At 45.2% G+C, this 21,254-nt stretch overlaps 1 protein-coding gene across 1 annotated transcript in view; it reads left to right on the top strand.

Annotated features, from left to right (window-relative positions):
- Positions 1 to 3,277: 3,277 nt before the first annotated feature.
- The window catches only part of DUSP10 (dual specificity phosphatase 10), a 38,823-nt gene continuing 20,846 nt past the window's right edge, over positions 3,278 to 21,254 (top strand). The window contains exons 1-2 of the mRNA XM_047705156.1: positions 3,278 to 3,401; positions 5,627 to 6,480. Coding sequence (XP_047561112.1) covers positions 5,670 to 6,480 — 811 coding nt within the window. The 5' untranslated portion in view covers positions 3,278 to 3,401; positions 5,627 to 5,669. The remainder of the gene's footprint in view (positions 3,402 to 5,626; positions 6,481 to 21,254) is intronic.

The following is a 21,254-nucleotide window of genomic DNA, read 5'->3' as shown; positions in this document are numbered from 1 at the left end:
CAAACACACACTTATTCATTTGAGAGAACATCAAGGAAGTCATTTAATTAATACATTCTTTTTTCAAATTATCCATATTATATCTATATGTTGGCTTAAGTTATCTTCATCTTTTGGCTTTAACACATAGTGCTTTCCACCAAAACAGTATTTTCCTCATGTTGTTTGTTGGAACAAATATGTGGTTCAGCATAATCATATTAGAACACTCAAATGCAGTGAAGATGCTTTGCTGTTTCTTTGGGACTAAAATTGAACATTAAGGCTTTGCTGGCAATTTGTATACAGATCAGGTTCATAGCCATTGGCTGGCTGGTATTACAAATTTAAATCTAAGGGCAATACTTCAGATAGTGTTTTCACATTTATGACTGAAAACAAAATAAAAAACAAAATCACCTCTTTTTGTGCAAAAGAAGCTCAAAAGTATAATGACTGTGAAAATAGCCATCTGTAATCTGTTTTCTACCATTCTATAATTTGAACATAAGCTATACCTTTAGAGATGCTTAATTAAAATATAATTACATGTTTGCATATGTTAATGATCTGGTAATTCTTCCATGTTTCAAGTTTGATAAATGGTGAGGGATTTTGCCATTTTTCCTAATTTTTCAGCTTGGATGGCTTCGACTCTTAGTCAACTAAATTATAATAATCCACTAGTTTGAAACTATAATAAAATAATTATCTCATTAAATGAGTTAAATTTGTTTTTGAAGTGACATTCCCCTTCTGGGTCTCTGGGAAAAGCTGTTTAAACTCTTCTACAATTGTATAAATCCCTACTTCGTTGGGCTTAGATAGTGAGGCATTAGCAATGAATTCATAATCTACAGATCACAAGTGCTTTTAAACAGAGGCACGGAGTCTCTGGAATCAAAGACAATGCTTTTTTTTTACTGAATGCCTTTTATTGGCAGAGTCATCAGAGTGTCCCCTCCCGTGCAAACCCTCTCCCCCAGCACTCCCACCAGGACTTTTCCCTTTTCCCTCTGGGCTGGGATGTTACCATTTTGCAGATAAATAAATGAACACAGTGAGTCTGGATGAACACACACTACAGAGGAGAGTCAGAATCAGGACTTATACCCAGAACTTTCTGACCCTAATTTAATGAACATTTTTTTTTAATAATTGTCTATGGTTAGGGAAAGGCAAGCGATTACAGCTCCAAATGGATCCAGGTAGACCCTCTGGGAACTTCCTTTCTGATTTCTATGAAATTACCCAGAACCAATTCCTTGGCCAGGACCTGCTGATCCCCAAGGTGTAAGGACCAAAAGGTGTGCTCTAAGTACTCATTAGTTATCATTAAGGGGGTGAACGTTTATGTGTTTTGGTGTATGAATGCAAAAAGGGCTACACAAAACCCTTTTCTTTTAAAGATGATTGTATGCATTTACTGCACGTGGAAACATGGGTGTGAAAGCTGAACTGCGTATACGTATACACATACATAAAAATTATACAGATATTCCCCCCCCCCCCCATCTCCCAAGGAATCTAAGAGGATTCATTTCTCTTTAGCAGTTCCTTGAGTGTGTAGTGGGCCATCCTTTGGCAACTTCTGATTTCAGATCTGCACTTAAATGAATTGTATGAATATGTCGCTGCCACTTACTTAATAGGCCTGGAGCCTTAAGTATGTCTCCAAACACCTTCAATCTAGTAAGAGAGAAAACTCATAGCCAAATATTCTAGTGCTCCTAATGTAATGTATTCCATTGTCATTATTAAACTCCTTCGCTTCTGTCTCTCTGAGACAGGAAAGGGAAAAGGAAAAGCTCTATTTCTTTACGGTTCTCTGATGCTGGCTTTCCGCAGTTCATCTTGTCATCTCCACTCCTTTGCGTACCCCATCACGACTTTCCTGGCAGTTTCCCTGATATTTTTGGGCCCAAGCTCAAGCCAGCCTGCCTTGCCCCCCACTCTTTGCCTCTGGATGGGTGCCTCTGCTGGCCACCCCGCGGGCGGCAAAAAAAAAAAAAAAAAAAAAAAAAAAAAAAAAAAAAAGTTTGGAAAACCCAGGGGTCGGCGTCGCCTCCTCGACGCTCCGCGGGCTACACTGGATCTGGCTATTTACACTCAGCTCCAGCTCCTTTTCCGCCCGCGGCGGTGTTCTAGAAACGCCGGGCTGGCTGTCCTCGGCTCGCCTGGGGCCTTTCGGGGTGGCGGGGCGGCTGGCTAGGGCGCGGGGAAAGCGGGCGGAAAGCGGGGTGTGGCGAGCGCATGGCGAGCACCGCGGCGCCGGGCCTAGTGGGCTCGCTCCCCGAGGATTCTGGAGCCGCCCCTGAGCAGCCCTCCACAGCGCCGCCTCGGTGCTCCCGGCCGAGCCCCGGGAAGCGGGCGGGGGACAGCGGGGGACAGCGGGGCCGTGACTGGGGCGCAGATGCAAGCGAGCCGGAGGGCGCCGCGCCACGGCCGCGTCGGGTAGCAGTAGGACAGCCGGAGGGGCAGCGACATCTGCGGGCGGGCGGCCGACGGTTCCCCGAGGCGCGGAGCCGAGCGGGGCGGCCCGAAAACACGGGGTGCAGCTTGGCTGGACGGGCCTCGCTTTCCGGGTCCCGCCGGCCGACTCCCCAGCTGCGCCCGGGTCCCGGTCCCCAGCGCGTGGCGGGTGCTCGCGGGCCGGTGCAGAAGCGACGCCCCTGGCTGCGCGCTCACGTCGGTCCTACTGCAGGAGGCTCGGCGACGTCTGAATCTCGGGTTAGGGTTTGTCAAAATACCTCGAGCGACTCGGAGAACCCGGTTTCCCCACTGGGGACGGCGATCGTTCTTGTTTCTTGCCTTTAGAAAGTTACTTCGACACTTTGATCTTCCGTCCCAAGTAAGAAGGAAAAAGAAAGCGCGATCTGCCCCCGGGCTAGGGGGACTCAGAGGGGTCCGGGCAAAGGGACAGAGCCAGTTTTAAGCCAGAGCGGCGAGCTTGGCCCATTGACACTTCAGCCCCAGAAAGGGTTAACTGCATCCAGCCCGTTCGGTTTACATGTAAATAGAGAGCAGCTGCTCCGCGCGGGCCCCGGGCTGGCCCTTTTAAGTTTTTGATTGGTTGCCAATGACATCACCGCCCGTGTTATAACGCTGTGGACCCGAAGCGGCGTCCGATAAACCCTCCTTAAAGAGACGAGGCCACGCCCCTGACTCCTCCCCCTAGGCTGTCCATTGGCCGCGGGCCGCTGTGAGGTAGCGGTCAGCTTTCTCCGGATTTCTATTGGCCCAACGTGCCGTCGGTCGGCAGCCGGCCCGCCCCCTCGGGATCTTACATTTACAGTGTAGCAAAAGAGAAAGTAACTATGTTGCTGCTGGAGATCAATGAAGCCAAGTGAATGGGGGCTGAATGGGCGAATCCTTAGCTGAAGCGGAGCGCCAGATGGTGGAGGGCTACACTTATTTATAAAGTAAGTGGAAGTCACAGCAGTTACTCCTGAGAGCCCGGGAGTGTAAGGCGGTGAGAGTGTGAGTGCGAGTGAGTGTGTGTGTGTGTGTGTGTGTGTGTGTGTGATGCGATGCTCACGGGGGAGCCACAGCAGGTGAGGTTATAGGGTTCCGGCTGATGGCTCACGCTACCCAGTGCGTTTACTCTCCCTGCAGTCTACTTGGATTTGGGGAGAAGGAAAAAAATGAGGTTTGTTGGGATGCTTTGCGGCAGTTTTAAATGCCAGGGGCTTGTTAGTGCGCTGTGCTGCGAAGGGGGATAAGCGCCCAGAAGTGGGGAAGTAGCATTCTCTAACGACTTAATTTTCTTTCCAGCCCCTGCCTAGAGGTGGAAGGACGACTAGCAAGGGAGAGGGGATAGCATAGTGTTTCTCTGGGAGGTTTCCTGGGCCAGTCTGGATGCTTTCACGGGCAACATATACGCCCGACCCTCTGCTGCAGGGATGCAGATCTCTTTATACACTCGGGGAGACTCTGTGTGTGTGTGTGTGTGTGAGAGAGAGAGAGAGAGAGAGAGCGAGCCAGCCGCGCACTCCGTGTGGAGGTGGGGGGTCCCAGCCTGTGTCTCCGCGAACAAGCTTATGCGTCCCTCGCAGAGGAAATGGGCTGTTGATCCTGGGACTTACCCTACCTGATAACACAATAGCAAAGACTTTCACCGCTTGGTCCAGCTGGGAAACAGTTATAGCTTCTGGAATAGTACTTGCTCTTCAAAAAAATACTACGCAAGGGAGGGAGGGAGGAGGGGCGGGGAGGGAAGGGGGTGGGAGGACAGGAGGGAGGAACGGGGGTGAATCCTTCTCTCCCATCCAAACGTGGGTGAGAGAAACGTGAGTCGGTGGGGATCTGTGGACGTGTCGGGTGCGTGTCTCTGAGTGTATGAGTGTGCGCGCGTGTGTGGATTCTGCCTGTGATACTTTAGCTCTCTGTCAGAGAATGGTGACGGTCGTGTGTAGACGGATGATAGATGACATTTTCCCAGACATCTCTTAAAGTTCGTTTAGGTGAGGACTCTTGCATGGGGTTTGGTTTCTTTTCTCTGAGTATGTGTAATAGAAGAAGAGCCTGTAGGGTCGGGTTGTAGAGTGCCCCTGTGCCTATGGGAAGGACGGAACTGTATTCCTTTGCAGGCGTCCTCTCAGGTGACAGGAGGTGGACCCAGTGGGCAACACCTCACGGCCCCCTTTAACAGGGGAAGTCCTTTCTATGGAACTCATCCTCTTCAAGGGGCAGGGGTCTTTCTGTGGGGGATTGAAATGTTATACACAGTGGCTCCCTCCCTCCCGTTGAGAGAAGCTCTGGGATGCATACATAGTCTGTGCCACTAGGGAACTGGGAGTGGGCCGTCAAACTGGTCCTTTTCTTAAAGGCAGAAGTGTGGGCGGCAGAGTGGGGGATTGAGGTGGGCAGCAGAGGAGCAAAGGGTGATGGATCTGCCAGGGTTGGGGGGTTACCAGACCTGGCTTCTTGACCTGAGTCTTTGTTTTAGGACAGTTCATTTGTAACAAAAGGGGAAATGCAGATTAATTTATAAGAGACTAACAGGAAACATGGGAGGTTTTAATATGACTGTGTTGTGCTTTTCAAAGGGACGCAAGAATAGTTCCTAGTTAAAGAGATTCACTTGGGGGATACTTTCATTCTGATTCGCAGAAAGTTGCCATCCACCCCTGATGTATATTTAGCTGCTGTATATTTCGGTGAGCCGTGCCAGCGCTCATGGTCATTCCCTCGCCTTTGCAGTGGGTGAAGGACTTAAACGGAAAGTATGCAAGGGGGGACAAATGGGTCTTTCTCATATGGTTGCACTATGCTTCTGCCCAGGAGATGAGGCCCGGAATAGATGCCTCTTAAGAGCCTTCCCTTCTGTCTTCGGCTTTTCTGATTCTCTGTGCTTGTACTTTCTCCGAGGCTGAACTTCGATGTAGGTCCATGAGAGGTTGTTCGTCAACATTTGTGTAGACCGTACGTGGAACCTAAGACTTAGTCACCAAATAGGTGGGGGCCCTCAGGTTGACATCGTCTTCAAATCTCTAAAAATGAGTTTTGGGCTTGGAGAGTGGCATGATAAAGGGCCCTTAGGACAACTTCACTCAGAGGGATGCACAGGCCTTTCCTAGGGTTTGGATCAGACTGCCTTTTGTGTCACGTGACTTTATTCTTTCTTTCCCCCTCCCCTTCTTTACAGACTGTCTTGAGTTCTTCTTCAATTGCCAGTTTTCAGCCTCCTCATGCCTCCGTCTCCTTTAGACGACAGGGTAGTAGTGGCACTGTCTAGGCCCGTCCGACCTCAGGATCTCAACCTTTGTTTAGACTCTAGCTACCTTGGCTCTGCCGCCCCAAGCAGTAACAGCCACCCTCCTGTCATTGCCACCACCGTCGTATCCCTCAAGGCTGCGAATCTGACGTATATGCCCTCATCCAGCGGCTCTGCCCGCTCCCTGAATTGTGGATGCAGCAGTGCCAGCTGCTGCACTGTGGCAACCTACGACAAGGACAATCAGGCCCAAACCCAAGCCATCGCTGCCGGCGCCGCCACCACCGCCATCGGAACCTCTACCACCTGCCCTGCCAACCAGATGGTCAACAACAATGAAAATGCAGGCTCTCTAAGTCCATCAGGTGGGGTGGGCAGCCCCGTGTCAGGGACCCCCAAGCAGCTAGCCAGCATCAAAATAATCTACCCCAATGACTTGGCGAAGAAGATGACCAAATGCAGCAAGAGTCACCTGCCGAGCCAGGGCCCTGTCATCATTGACTGCAGGCCCTTCATGGAGTACAACAAGAGTCACATCCAAGGAGCTGTCCACATTAACTGTGCCGATAAGATCAGCCGGCGGAGACTGCAGCAGGGCAAGATCACGGTCTTAGACTTGATTTCCTGTAGGGAAGGCAAGGACTCTTTCAAGAGGATCTTTTCCAAAGAAATTATAGTTTATGATGAGAATACCAATGAGCCGAGCCGAGTGATGCCCTCCCAGCCACTTCACATAGTCCTCGAGTCCCTGAAGAGAGAAGGCAAAGAACCTCTGGTGTTGAAAGGTAATGCCCCTGTCCCCCTCCCAAGCACAGTCCTGGTTAGTCTGGGTTCACTTTGGGTTTGTCTTAGAAGTGCCAGGATTCTCCTTACTGTGGCTACGTGAGACCAAAATAGACTTCCTTCTTCTTGTCTTCCCTTCTTTGCCCTTAACTATTTTGCTGTAGTGAGAAAAACCAGTCACATGGAACCAGAAGCCGGAAGACCCAGGTTCTAGCCTCCACGCAGCTTCTCAGTTGTACTGTGCGAGCATTTCACCTCTCTGAGACTGTTCTCTCACCTTTTAGTGGGGCTGTGTACCACCAGATGGTATCTCAAGTCATAGCTGGTCTGGTAGCTCTATTCCAGTCAATAACCATTTGGAAAGTTACTGTCTCTCAGATTTAACCAAAGTTGATGGACCACAGGAAGCAGAAGCTATGGTGAACTCTCAGTAAACCTTCAGGTACCAGTGCTTTTTATAGGAAATCTTCTTTCTCACCTCTAACTAGCTTGGCTTTTCTATGGTTTATAAAGTGACCTTCAAGAAGGGCAGAGGTCTTTCCTGTAAGCACCCTCTAGCCCCCCAGCACCAAAGCGTAAGTGTACCAATGACATCCATTCTTCTGCCAAAGCTCCAAGGGGACAGAGACATTTTTATGAAATATTCCTCAACCCTTTGTTCTTTCTGGCCTCATCTGACAACCATTGGCATCATGGCTCCTTCCAAGATGGGGTGGTCAGTCACTTGGCCCCTTACACTGAATGCAGAATAACTCTGATGTCAGTGTTGCTGAGCCTGGGCAGGAAGAAATAATTACCCACTGTTTTCTGAGCTTCTTTCACACAGTGTTGCCTAACATAGCAGGGGAGCCTTCATCTTGTGTCTATCTGACTCGCTGCTCTTTGCCCTCAGATGTTGTAATTTGGGGCACTACACACCACTCTTTCTTTTTGGTGTCTTCTGTCCTTTGAGGGTGCTGAGAGATGGTCATCTTCTCTCTTTTCTTCTCTTGTGTTTTGAGCTAAGGTACACAGTTTCTGGGCCACATCACTACCAAGTCTCCTGAAGTGTGTTGACCAGAGGTACTGCTCTGTTCTTTTGAACACCTTGCATATTTAAATGCAATAGGCCATTGGGATGAGTAAGTGAGTTATTTTATCTTTGTGTGACAGCTCTGCCACTCTCCTTCTTGTCTTCTCAATCATGCACTCTGCCTTTTGTTAAGTAGCATTCTTGGAAATATGGTTCTGAATTACTTTGACAAATCCCCCACCCCCCGCAACCCCCATCCCATCCCCTCCAGCTCTTCTTGAGCTTGCTGTCATTGGGCTCAACTGCCACAAAGGCATAACTTTTCTTAGGGTTGGTAGGCTCTGGTAGGAAGGAGAACATGATGGAGGTCATATCCAGAGAATTTCAGCAGGGCCCAGGCATTTTTGTTGTGGTCGATGAATTTTCTTAGGGTTACAGACACATTCAGATTTCCTCTGTGTAGCTCTGTATTTTATTGTTTTCTATTCTTGTTCGGTTGACTTTGAGTTATTCCCAGTTGGCCTACGCAGCTAGTGTTCTCTCACCGTGATCTTGGCTTGTTTTGTCTTTTTTGGATGAGAAAATACAGTCCACAAATTTCTCATTTGTAATAGTTTATCTTGGGGAACAAAGAGAGGGGTAGCTAGTGGTCTTGTGGGTCATCTCTTTGCTCATGTAGTGTCGATGATAGGAAAAAGCAGACCTTTTGTGTCTATGTGATTTGAGGACAGACATCGAACAATACAAATTAAGGTGACTCTGGACTTGAACATGCGGATGATTAGGCGGAATTGGAGATCTTACCCTCTTGTTTGCAGTGGACATTATTGTGTTTAGGGGTGGCCTGTCAATTGCTTGGAAGTGAACCTCCCCGGTGCTACCAAAGAAAGTGGGGTTCTTTCCCCGTCGATGTAGCTGAGAGTCCGGGCAGCCTGGGCTTGCTCCTCAGTGTCAGTGAAGTTAAGATTGCCTCAGTGGGGCGGGGCTGGACATGCTGCTGATCTCACCACTGGGCACCCCAGGCAGCCGCGGTGAGGGCTCGTCATTTTCCGGTTGGTGAGACACAGCGGCGGTCGACCTGGAAGACGCGCTGGTGGTAGAGGTTGGATTATTTGTAGTTTTGGGTGCTTTTCCTTCAAATATCTGGGAATTTGACTGAAAATAGTTTAGGAGCAAAAGGGTTGTTAATTTAATTTATTTATTATTGTCATCATTATTATGTTGGTCTCTTTGGGGGGAATGGCTTAAAATTGGGACCAAGATGGGAAAGAAAGGAGAGTGATCATAATTACGATACCCATAGCTACCCTTTCATCTGGGTATACCAAAGGTTAATACCATAGCACCGTGGAGGTGAAGAATGGGGTGGGCATCTCTCAGAAAACATGGCCAGCAACCTCTCCCAAGTACTTGAGTGGGTCAAGCAGACCATTCTGGTCTGGCTTCTCTGCTGAGGTTTATTTTACTAATCCCCTCCCTAGGTGATGCAAGATTTTATTTTAGTGAAGTGGTAGCGGTACCATTTTGGAATGAGTGATTTTTTTTTTGCAGGGAAACTATGGTGGTGAAGGTAGTTAGAATGAAAGGTAGAAACTTTGAAGGCCTCATTAATTTATTTTGAGAGATTTCAGTACAATCTTGGGTAATTTATGGCTGGCCCAAATGATTCTCTGGTTTATGTTTGTAAACTTGTAAACAGTGGTTGCTACCCTCCCCTGTCCAAGTTTTCTATCCTCCTGTTTCAATGCCATGTTCTCCATTTTTGGTACTGCCTGTCAAGTAGAGCGGCTGCTCAGTTACCATTTTAGTAATGCTGTGTCAGGTTGGGAAGAAACTGATCAGAGGCGCAGAAGCCCCTGGGATTAAGTTACTGTTCTAATTTACAGTCCCCTCCCTGTTGTGACCTGTGTCTAATCCATGTTTTATTCTCATCTTCTGAAGAATAAATGACATCAGACCAGTGCTTCTACTTCTTCTGGTGAGAATGATCCAAATGCATAAATATTTAGGGATTTGCAAAATCTTTGAGAGAATTACAGTCTGTTTTACCCCAAGGTGATTTTCAGTATGATTTTTAACCAAACTGAATAAGAAGGCTAGATGGTTTTGGACCTCCCAGAAGGAGAGCCACCATCTTTGTTTTGATGTTTATAAGGTACCCTTCCTTTTCAGAAAAGCTGGATTCAGGAAAATGATTGTTTACCTGTGTTGAAAAGGATAATCTACTGCCACCTGCCTCCTCCTTAAAGACCTCTGTGCCTTTAAAACTTTTATTATAAGAATTTTCAAATATGCAGAAAAATAAGAAAGGGGATAAAGAGCACTGTATACCTACCACGCAGATTAAACTGTTGTTCATAATTGCCCTATTGACTTTCTCTTCCTTTTTCGGTTGTTGAAATATTTTATAGTACAGGCAACATATTAATATAGCCAGATATGTTTCAGGTTTAAAGTTACTGCTCTAGAATTAATAAGGCTGCAGCTATTGTATAGTACAGTGCAGACAACATTTTTCACTCCTGAATACTTCAGTGTCTTACGCCCACTTTTTCAAACTTAAATTTCCACCTTGACTAGCTAGCTCTCAGGTCTGTGGAGAAGCCTCTCTCCCTTGGAGTGGGAGGGCTCTGGGTGCCTCCTCGGGGGGCTGTAGCTCTCACTTCCACGTGGATATGTCAGGCCCATGCCTGTACTTGCTCTGTGCTGTCAGGAAACAAAGACTGACCGACAGACCCAGTCCCCCCACGGACCTGGTGCTGCACCAGCGGTGTTCAGTGGGGAGCAGGGGAGGAGAGACAATGTCTTCAGGAGGCTGATCCGTAGGGAAGATACGATAACACAGGGAGTTCAATTTGTAGACTATAAAACCTTCCATCATAATTCCCGAGGGATGAACCATGCAGAGTACACGTTCTTCCATAATCATGAACGATTCTGAAGTAACACTTACAGGCGGTACTGAGTTTGATGACCAAGTGTGAAAGGCTATGCTCAGTAATCAGAGACCCCAGAAAAATAGTCTTTTTCTGCGTTGTTTGTCCTAGGGGAACAACAGTCTTTCTCTTGTCTCTCTGGATGTCGGGAGGAACTTTTTAAAAGATACGTGAAATAAAGACATACCTCCTGTAGGCACAGACTTAGTGTTGTTATTCTGAGCCCCTGCTTAACATCCAAACATGCCAGACATTCGCCTTGTCACAAATGGAGGGGAAATTCAGGCAGGATTTTGGATCCAGTCTGTCTGATTCTAGCCTTGGTCCCTTCTTACTAGCCATGAACCCCTGGGCAAATTGCTTCATCCCTTACTTCCTTAATTTCCTCCTTTATAAAAGAGAATGTAACAGCAGCTATGTTACAGTGTTAGTCTAGGAGTTGAAAGGAGTCATGTGTACAGAGGGCCCAGACCAGTTTTCATACATGGTGAGTGCTCCCTCACTGAAGCTTCATACTGTTATTACCATTGGTTGAACAGAAATGATGGCATCAGTATAAAGACAATCTGGGCTCCCCTTCCAAAGGAGTATAAGTGACAAGCTAGGTATAACGGAGAGTGTGTGTGTGTGTGTTGCTATGGCCTAAAAATAACTTGTTGACTGTTCCCTGATTTAAGTAGCATACGGTTAGAGTGCCAAGTAATTATAAAAACATGTTGAGCCAAGACGCCAGAGTTATTTGGGCATATCCTAGAATTATTTATTTGTAGGGGAAATTTGTAAAAGTGTGATGATAATAAGTCTGTCCAACTAGTGTCCCATAAGTCAATAATGAAAGTGGAAAACTATTAAGCTTCACTTTTTCTGGCCTCTCATCAGGCTGATTTATTTTTGGAATAAGGATTGTAGTCTGACTATAAAAGGCTAGGTAGAAGGAGGGGGAAGTGTGCTTCATTTTCAAAAGTTCTCAAAGCTTTGAGTTGTGATGATAATGGCGTGTGAAGGGAAAAGGAGGGAACCGTGAGAAGGCCTGCTCGTTTCTGTAAGTGAGACGTGGTCCTTCTCTCTGAACTGGTTCACAGTGGCCTGTACTCTGAGCTTTTGGATATACTATCCTGCCTCCTAATTAGAATGTAAGTGGAAAGATGTAAGTGAGCTTTCTCCCTCATCCCTGTCCTTGCTCTATCACTGTGTGCTCAGCAAAGTGGGGTTTAGCCCATTTACTCTTGAGTTCAAATCTAGGCTTTTCTATTGACCAACTGTAGGTGTCCTTAGGGAGCTCAGGTCACCTCCCAAAGCCCCACTTCTTTCTCCACTGTAAAAGAGGGATAATTCCCACATCACAGGATGGACTGAGACAACGGAAATCAGGTACCTAGGCACATAAATAGCTCTCAGTAAAGCCGGCACTGGGCCCTGTTCCACTACCCTTGTGCCCTTTCAGATCCTCTTATGTTAGACGTTGGTCAGAGGAGAAGATGGCAAGTTGTTCCAAGCATAGTACTATGGGAGCATGTTAATATCAACCACTTGTCCTTGCCAATTCAGATCAGTTAAGTTAACCATCTGGCTTGTCAAGGGCAAGTTCAATAAACTTCTTTCCTGGCGGTAGTAGATAATGATTTTAGATTAGAAAAAGGAGGGTAAGGGCAGGGAGGGTTGACAAAATTACGGGAGCAGAGAAACTCTCTGTACAGCCTGTGGCTCACATACCCTCAGAAGCTAAGGATGGGCCTTTGACCAGAAGCCAAGCCAGCCCTGCCTCCTAAGACTCGGTGTTGGCCGCAGCCAGGCTCCCTGCCCCAGCCTGGGGGAGCAGTTTGGGCATAAAAATGGGTCAGTTTGCAGAACCTAGGCAATTGACTTCAAGTAGATAGACAAGGATACACTGTGCACTAGGGATGGAAATTCTGATCCCAGAGGAGGTCCTCTCACATTCTTTGAACTCAAGCATCCCAGTTTTTAGAATAAGAAGGAACTTGAGAGGCCCCCTAGTCCCAAAGTTGTCCCTGCAGGCTGCCCACTGGAATCCTCTGGGGTGATTTAAAACCTACAATCCCAGTTCCCACCTTTGGACAGTCTGATTAAATTGGTCTGGGGGTACAGCCTGTGCATCAAGAATTTTAAGAGCTTCCCCGGTGATTCTGACATGCAGCAAAGTTTGAATGCCATTGATCTAGTCCTGTTTTTTCATTATGCAGTTACTGAAATGGCCCTAGAGAGATTTAACTTGCCCAAGATCACATGCATGATTAATTTTAGAGCCTGGGTCCTTAGTGCTAAAATAGGTCTTGCCAGGTTGATTTTGTGTGTGTGTGTGTGTGTGTGTGTGTAATTATCTAATGATAACTGTATCTAATGTGAACATACAAATATGAAATAATATACTTAATAATTTTTAGTATTGATACCCTTTTTTGCTGAATTTTGAGATTTCAGTCCAGAATTATAGGGACCCAAGTCTAAGCTCTTTTGAAAGCAGCAACTCATGGTCCTGATATTTGCCTGGGTCCTGGAAATACAGGACAAATATTAACATAGATTTAAACTTGTCTTCTGGGGAACTTAGTGGTTTAATAACGAGCTGGAACACACATATCAAAGTGCACCCTTGTACCAAAGAATCTCAGGGTTCTAGGGACTTTTTGATATGTTGGTCTCCACGGAGGTACAGCCTGTGCGTGGAGGAGGCTCATTCATTTGTTCAGCAAATACTACTAAATGCCTTCTGCATGCTGGGCACTTGTTTTCAGGCTGGGGACCCTGCCCCCAGAACCCTTTCAATCTTAATGCTTCGGTGAGAGAATACCCAGATCAGGCCAGTATTTCAGATCTTTCTACCTTGAAGATCATGTACCTGTTTGTATTCTTCATCCTCTTGTCCTACACAACCTTATTCAGGGAGGAGTTCATCTTCAGGGCTGTCATTCTCCTGGGAAGTACATGTTTGTGAGACATTTGGCATTCCTTTCTTTGTCCCTTGCAAGATAAAGTCTGTTTTTTTTTCTAAGCACATCTTCATAGGCCAATAGAATTTATTCCCAAAGACTTGATCCAAAGAGAAATGATTTTTTTTGTTGTTGTTAAATTGTAGGTTTTTAATGGAAAAGGGAATACATATTCTCTCTCTGCTTTAGAAGCTCGGGGATGACAGGCCTTCTTCGTGCATTAGAGTGGAACTTTGTAATTTGGACCTCACTAATTTTGGACATGTTACTAATAGAAACATGGCTGGTGTTTATTTTTTCCTGAATGCTATCTATGAAAAGAGGGCATGCTAAGCAAACAAGCATTGTAAATGATATTTCAAAGACAAGGTTTTAGCCTGCTCAGGAAAAAGGGAAAAAAAAAAAAAAGTTTGCAAGTACAATTAAAAACCACTCTAGGAGACAGGGCTGGGATAAAAACACAAGTCTGTCATCTCAAAGCCTGCATTATTTCCCCTGAACCATGCGGGTCCCTCTTGGGCAAAGTTTTACTGGCTGCATTTCCACATACTCTATACTCTACTACACTCATATTGTATAACCCTTACTAATTCGGAAAAATTGGAGGGAAGAGAAAATGATGAGTGTGAATCAAAACATGAATTTTACCATACATTTAGAAATACACATTTTATGTTGACATTGACATGTATTTTCTAATTATGAAATCTGACTCTGAGATGTTTCCATCCATCAGCCAAGAGGAAGATAGTAGCATCCTTTTTCTTCCTAGCTTGTGTCTGTTTCATCTGTTATTACTTAAAGGTGTGGGGATATATATATACATATATATATATGTATATATATATACATATTACACACACACACACACACACACACACACACACACACACACACACACATCTCCACTCCTCTACCCCAGCAAGACCCCTTTTTCATGTGTAATGGGAAGGAAAGGGAACCTGGAGCTTCTGCTCTTGGGTCAGGAAATGAGCCCTGTAGCCCAGTACTTTCATAGAAGATAAAGGACGTTACTCAGGCCCTGCTTCTGGCAAAGTGGAAGATCACTAACAGGGAGCAAAGGGTTTGTGGATTCCTCAAATTATCTGTATTGCCTTTAAGGTTTTACTTTCAGTGAAGACCTCATCGTCTTTTTTTTGCCTTCTAAGACTCGAGTTTCATGGAAAACAAAACAAGGTCAAACTTTCTCAAGGCTCCACCAGAGGGTTTCAGTTTCTTTGTCTCGCCTTCCAGATGGGACCCCTGTTGGGCATCTGTTGCCCAGTTTCTCAACGAGAGACATAGATAAAAATGCCTCACCCAGGGGTTGTCCCTGGCTGGTGTCCCCTTGGCGGCGCATAAGCCTCTCAGGTTGTACCAGGAGCTCAGTTGATCTTAGCCGGTGTCTGCAGGTGACGAGGCAGTCACTGCTTTTGGCAGGGTGTCACTCTCCAGTTTCCTTTATAGTTCTTCTGTGGAAGGACTCATCCCACATAGTTTGAATCACAGCCCCAAGGTCCACAATCCCCGGGCTAAACGTTGCCAGCTATTGCTGCTGGCAAGTGGCAAGGAGACCAGGTGGGGGAGGGGGTAAGGGGAGAGGCAGTGGAGTAGTGGGAACAGAACAGAGTGACGATGGCAGAAGCCCCTCGGGGTGGCAGGGCCTTTTAGGTCCTGGACCTGGTCCTGGGTTCTAATGTTCAAGACAGTGAGTTACTGTCATTAGCTACTGGAGCGTCTGCTTCCCTTTTAAAATAGTTAAGTCTAGACACAGACTTCTAAGGGGGGCTTCCATGAAGGGCTAGGGGGCATTTTCTTGGGTCTTATATTTCTAGTCTTACGAAAATAGCACATTTTTATGATAAGACTTTATAAGAAGGGTTTTATGGTTCTCATGAAGTGATATTTTCATCTGACAGCAGAACACCATTTAATCACACATAACTACTCTGGGTCTGGCCAACCTGTCATCCCTGAAATTAAAAAAAAATATATTTTCCAGATAGTTTGGGAAGTTGGGCATCAGACTGTCATAATCTGTGTCTTATTTTGTTCTCAGTGCAGCTTTGTGAAAGCGGTTGTAGATCTCTGGTTTCACGGATGCAGAATTTGAGGAACAAATTCAATATTTTCTTCCATGTTATTAACCAGTGAGTTGGTGAATGAGAATGGAACCCCAGTTCTTAGGATGTTGAGGCCCAAGTTCCTTCCAAGCTGGCTGCCTGCTTATTCATAAATAAGTGAGCTCTAGATCTCGTTTCTTACGGTTGTTGTAAGTGTGCTTTATCTCTGAAGTGTCTTAAGTTATATTATTTCCCCCATCCCCTCTGTTTTCTTGTTTACCCTCCACTGGGAATGCCACTGCTTAGAAAATTGGCCCACTCTGTGTCTTCCCTGTGACCTCGCTCTGAATTATATCTCAGCTTTTGGCAACTTCAAACTTCGGTGATGGCAGAGGCTTTTAAGGAGTAACAGATTGAATAAAGAAACTTTGAAGACTGCAGTAATTATCTCTAACATTTACGAAATGTTTATTATATATACCAGACTCGGTGCTTGAAGCTTTATATCTTATGATAACGCTCTGGCTTATACAAGAGTGACTGAGACTCCAAGAGGTTCAGGCCCTTGTCCAAGGTCATTCAGCCATTGGAGCCTGGGCCCAGCACAGTTATGCTTCTGCTGGGTACATTTTTAATATAAGAGAAACTTTGGATAAATTCTCCTAGTAGCCTGTGGATATGGGGATGATGTTCCTTCTGCACATATTAATGTATTTACTTTCTAGAGGGGGAATTAGATGAGCCAGAAGAAAGATAGGTACAAAGTTAGACTAAGAAAGTATGATGGAATATGTGATATGATGTATGGTGTGAGATGATATGTGATGACCTCCCGCAGACTCCGATACTCAAAGATGTGTGATTGCTTTGTAGTCATCATCCATTCTGTTCGTGTGATAATAATGTTAACTATAGATCCCCCCCCCACCCAAATTGTGTGAGGAAGGAATTTCTAATAGGGTTATCATTATCCTTTGAGAGAGTTGAGAGAGTCAATTCTCTGGGATAAGTGAACAGAGATCTTAAACTATTTACTTTTTATTATTTTTCTCTTCTGCTTTCTTTTCCTTTCTTATCTTTCTTCTTCCCTTCTATAGCCTAAGCCTGCATGTACAGCTCAGATCATCAGGGCACATGGCAGGGATGGACCCTAGAAAAAGCCTAACTGACACCCTTGAAGGCTAGCAGAATAGACCCCTGGGAACCTGGGCCAGAAGCAGCAGAATTATTGAGTATGTGTTCCAACAGTCCCATTTTACAGATGTGGACACTGATGACTTACCCAAAAGCATCGAAGTAGCGGGTAGCAGAACTAGCACAGGATTCACGTTTCCTTACTCTTGGTTCAAGAATTTGTTTTAACCCCAGTGGGAGTGTAATCCTTCGGTTTGTATCTGAATTGTTATCAAATAAGAGACTCTTAGGGGTCCACATGTTTGGCCAGATCGCTCCACGTTTTTATTCCCTTTTTCTCTGTAGTGAGCTTAGTATGTGATTTCTCAATGAAGCGGTCTGCGGATTTGTGTTTGTCATCACTCTTCTTCAGAATTTAAATCTCTCCCAGCACACCAAGTATAGCAGGGAGGTTAACCACACATTCTAGAGCCAGACTGCTGAGTTTGAATTCTGGGTTTGCTGCTTATTAGAAGCATGAACTTGAGCGCACTAAATTTGGTGTACCTCGTTTTTCTTATCCATGAAATGGGGAGGACTTTCCTCATGGAATTAATTGAGGATTAAATGAGATAACACCTGCACAAATGCTTTGAACAATGCCAGACACATAACTACTAGCATTTATTAAAAATGTCCCATAATTATAATCTGAAAGAGCCACAAGAATAATTCATCGTTGTCTATTTATATCCAGGGGATACATGAGTGATCTAATTCAGAAAAATGAATTGACACTGCCCCTGGTACAATATAAATAGAAACAACTCCTTGATGCTTGGTAGATTTGGGTTTAAAGGTTTGGAAAAACCCAGTGGGGTGGATAGCTAAGTACATCCGTACTTTTTTCTGAATCAGTGCCATACTGGAAAATTATAGACTATTTCTCTGTGTGGAAATCTTATAAAATTAAGTCTCAGCAAAGACTCAATTACATACCCATTGTTGGAATATCAAGAAAATTTTAGAAAGGAGAAAACAGATGATATACTCATCCCCCTGCCTGGCCTGGTTTCATTTTTACATATTCTTTTCATTCTTTACCCATATATGTGCATAATTTACAGAGTTTCTCATATGGAAACTGAAATTCATTTTCACTTTACATTGCATGTAGTTTTGCTTCCCTCATCACCAGCAGATTTTCTTTAAATGTTATGACATGTCTTATTTTGTGGGTTCCTCACATTTTACTTAACGAATCTTCCTATCAATGACATTAAGATTATTTCCAAGTTTTTGATTTTATAAGAGAAGCCTCTTGAGGGAGTCCCTTCTGGAATCTTCCTCACCACGCTCCCCACCCCCACCCCTACCCCCACCTTGAGGAATAGAGGGTAGGGCCAGCTACCTTGGCTTTATATTGTGCATTCCTGCCTTTCTCTCCAGAATACAAGAACCAACTACCCAGGAAAGTTACTAATTTTTAGGGAAGTCTTTGTCCTCAAGCGTAGGTCTCCACAGGCATCTCAGCTGTGTGTGCAGCACACATCCCTGAATAAAGCATGTGTTGGTAAGTCTTGGGCTTCTGCTTTGGTGGGCAGAGTGAGGAAGTGTGGAGATACCACTCAGCACTATTAAGAAACAGAAGCCATTGTGGAAGTGGATGGTCTAGCAGGGTCAACACCCCCTCGTTTTGTACATATGAGTCACCCCCAGTTTCATGCTGCTGATAAGATACTCCAGAAGGGACATCATTACAACAACAGCAGAAAGAGTTGGACTTTGTGAGATGCTGACTAATATGTGTTTCTGGGTTCCCCCCTTCCCTCCTTAAACCCTGGGGTTTTAGGGCAGTGTTGAAGTCTTCTGAGTGTTTAAGCAAATGCAGTCAAAGGAATACATCAGATCGGAGACAATTCCCATTAGTTCTTTTTGCCAAATTGAGGTAAAATGCCCTTTAAATAGGAGCTAATTCTCCGACAGATAATTAGCTTGTCTTCCTTGATAAGGTATGTGAATTGGATTGCATTTATTATAATTAATCTTGCATATTATGTAAAAATGCATTCGTCTGCCCTTATTAGGTGGATCTCTTTATTCTTACCTTGAGGGTGGCTGGCACTCCCCCCACCCCAACTCCAGTGAGAATTGAATGAATTAGATGAATGTCAGGGTGTTGGGCAGCTCTCCCTTGCAAAAGTTGGGACCCACAGCCGAATGTGGGGCACCACCATTAAAAGAGACAGCACTTCCATATTAATATCTGCAAAGTTTCAAAAAAAAAAAAAAAAAGAACCTTTGAGAATGTTCTGGGACCTGAGAATCAGATCCTACAAAGCTGCCTAAATAATTACCTTGAAATTTGTCCCCTACTAGTGATATTTTTCTGAATTTATAGTGCAGAATTTTTCCAGGGAGTGCAGGGTGGGTGACTGGTTTGGTATACTAGCTGGTGGCTGGGCAGTGACTCTGGGAGGTGGAGGGGGCGGTGAGGAGGGGCTCCTCAGTAAGTCAAGGAGCCTAAACTCCTCCCTCTGGTTTTCTCCCACCCTCTCCCCTCCCCCTCTCCCCCAGCCATTCACAGCTACTTACTTGCTGCTCTTTGGGGCATCTTTTCCCATTGAAAGCTATTGCCTGCTGTCCCTTGATTTTGCCAGTTTGAAATCTATGTCAGGGAGATGTGGGAGCATGGGAATAAAAAAGCATGCTGTGGATTAACTATCCAAGAGCCTCTCTACTCCAAGTTGAAGTGGTTCTTTTCCTGAGAAGAGGGGGGCTATTTTACATTCTGTGGAGCTGACTGACATAGCGCGGTGTGGGTTTTAGTCATTTGCCACTGCCTCTGTGCACATACATATTTCAGTTCACATTTTTAAACAGGGATGGTACAGCACTGAGCTCCAACCCATTTAGTGGAAGTAACAGCCCTCTATCTAAGCTCTCCAGTGATCTCTATCTATGCTATCCAGTGTGGTAGCCAAGACTCACAGGGGGCCCCTGAGCCTTTGAAATGGGGCTAGTCTGAATGGAAACATGTCACATTTGTAAAATACATGCTAGATTTTAAAGACTTTGTGTAAAAGAAGAAGGTAATATATTTCATTGATAATTGTTTTAACATGGGCGTGCCTGGGTGGCTCACTTGGTAAGTGTCTGACTCTTAATTTTGGCTCAGGGTCATGATCTCAGGGTTGTGAGATTGAGTCCTATGTTGGGCTCTGTGCCCACGGAGCCTGCTTAAAGTTGTCTCTCTCCCTCTCCCTCTGCCCCTCTCCTACCTCTCTCTCTTCATCTCTCTCTAAAAAAAAAAAAAAAAGAAATGTTTTAACATTGATTGCATGTTGAAATGATACTATTGGGGGCATGTTGAGGTAAGTAAAATATATTATTAATGTTAATTTTATCAGTTGCTTTTTACTTTTATAAATACAGCTACTAGAAAAAAATTTTGTTACATGGTGCTGATCTATATATAGTAATAACAGTAGTATTATCCGGATCTACTTTTTAGATGAGGACACTGAAGCTGAGAGAAGTTTGGTAAATTGCCCAAAGTCACACAGCAGAAAGCCAAATTCAGAGCCATCTGACTGGAGCTCGCACCCTTCCCCACTGCTGAACTGTATGATAGAGAATTTGTCCAGCTTTTGTCCTTGGTTCCTGGGTCATAACCTCTAATCACACCCAAGCTTATGCTAATGAGATAGCTTAGGCTAATAAGATAGTTTAGGCTAATGAGATGTTTCAGAATAAGGGTGGGCCATCAGGAAGACAAACAATGTGATTAGAGGATGGGGGCTTCGCTATTATCCAGACCTCCTCCTGGAAAGAAGGGCTGGATATTGAGTTCAGTCACATGACCAAATGGTTCACTCAACCATGCCTATGTGATGAAACCCCAGTAAAAACCCTGAACATGAGAGCTCAGCTCAGCTTCCTGATTAATGAATACGTTGATGTGCTGGGAGGGTGATGGGGGTCCTTGGGGCATGGAAACTCTGTGTTTAGGACCTTCCCAGACCTCCCTCTCTTGGTCTCCTCATTTGCCTGGTTCTGATTTGTATCCTTTGTAATAAAACTCCAAGAGTAAGTACGACATTTTCCTGAATTTAAGAGTCATTGTAGTGAATTATCCTAACTGAGGGAGTGTGGGAATCCCAGGATTTTAGCCCGCTGGTCAGAAGCGTGGATGGCCTGGGACTCCTGAACTTGGCGTTGGCATCTAAAGTGAGGACAGTTTGTTGGGGACTGTGGCCTTTGCTTGTGGAGTCTGTGCTGACTCCGTGTTGTTAGGGTCAGGATTGTACTACAGCCTTACAGGAGAACGCACCTTTCATCTGGATATATATTTTAGGGGTGCGGTGATTGGGAAAATGAAGGACTTGATTATTTCCCTAACCCCATATCATGAGCGACAATGGCTAGTTCCATTCTAGACGTGTAAAATGACTCAGCCTTTGAGTCATTAACCACCAGTCAGTGCTTTTGACCACTAGGCTCAGCCTGGAGATGGGGAAGTCTCTGACGCCACCACAGCCAGTAGCTCCTGGCCTGCAACCCTTAGGGTTTGCTCCATGTCTTCATACCGCAGACAGCACTACGTGATGGTGGTGGCATACAGAGATGACATGCCAGCACCTCATTCATGCCAGAGATTCTTAAATATTGATTTGGGATGGAGTTCCTTATAGGAAACTGTGG

Source organism: Lutra lutra, chromosome 15, assembly GCF_902655055.1.
Source record: "Lutra lutra chromosome 15, mLutLut1.2, whole genome shotgun sequence".
NCBI lineage: Eukaryota > Metazoa > Chordata > Mammalia > Carnivora > Mustelidae > Lutra > Lutra lutra.
Note: the sequence above shows the minus strand (reverse complement) of the source record. Positions and strands in the feature narration are given on the sequence as shown.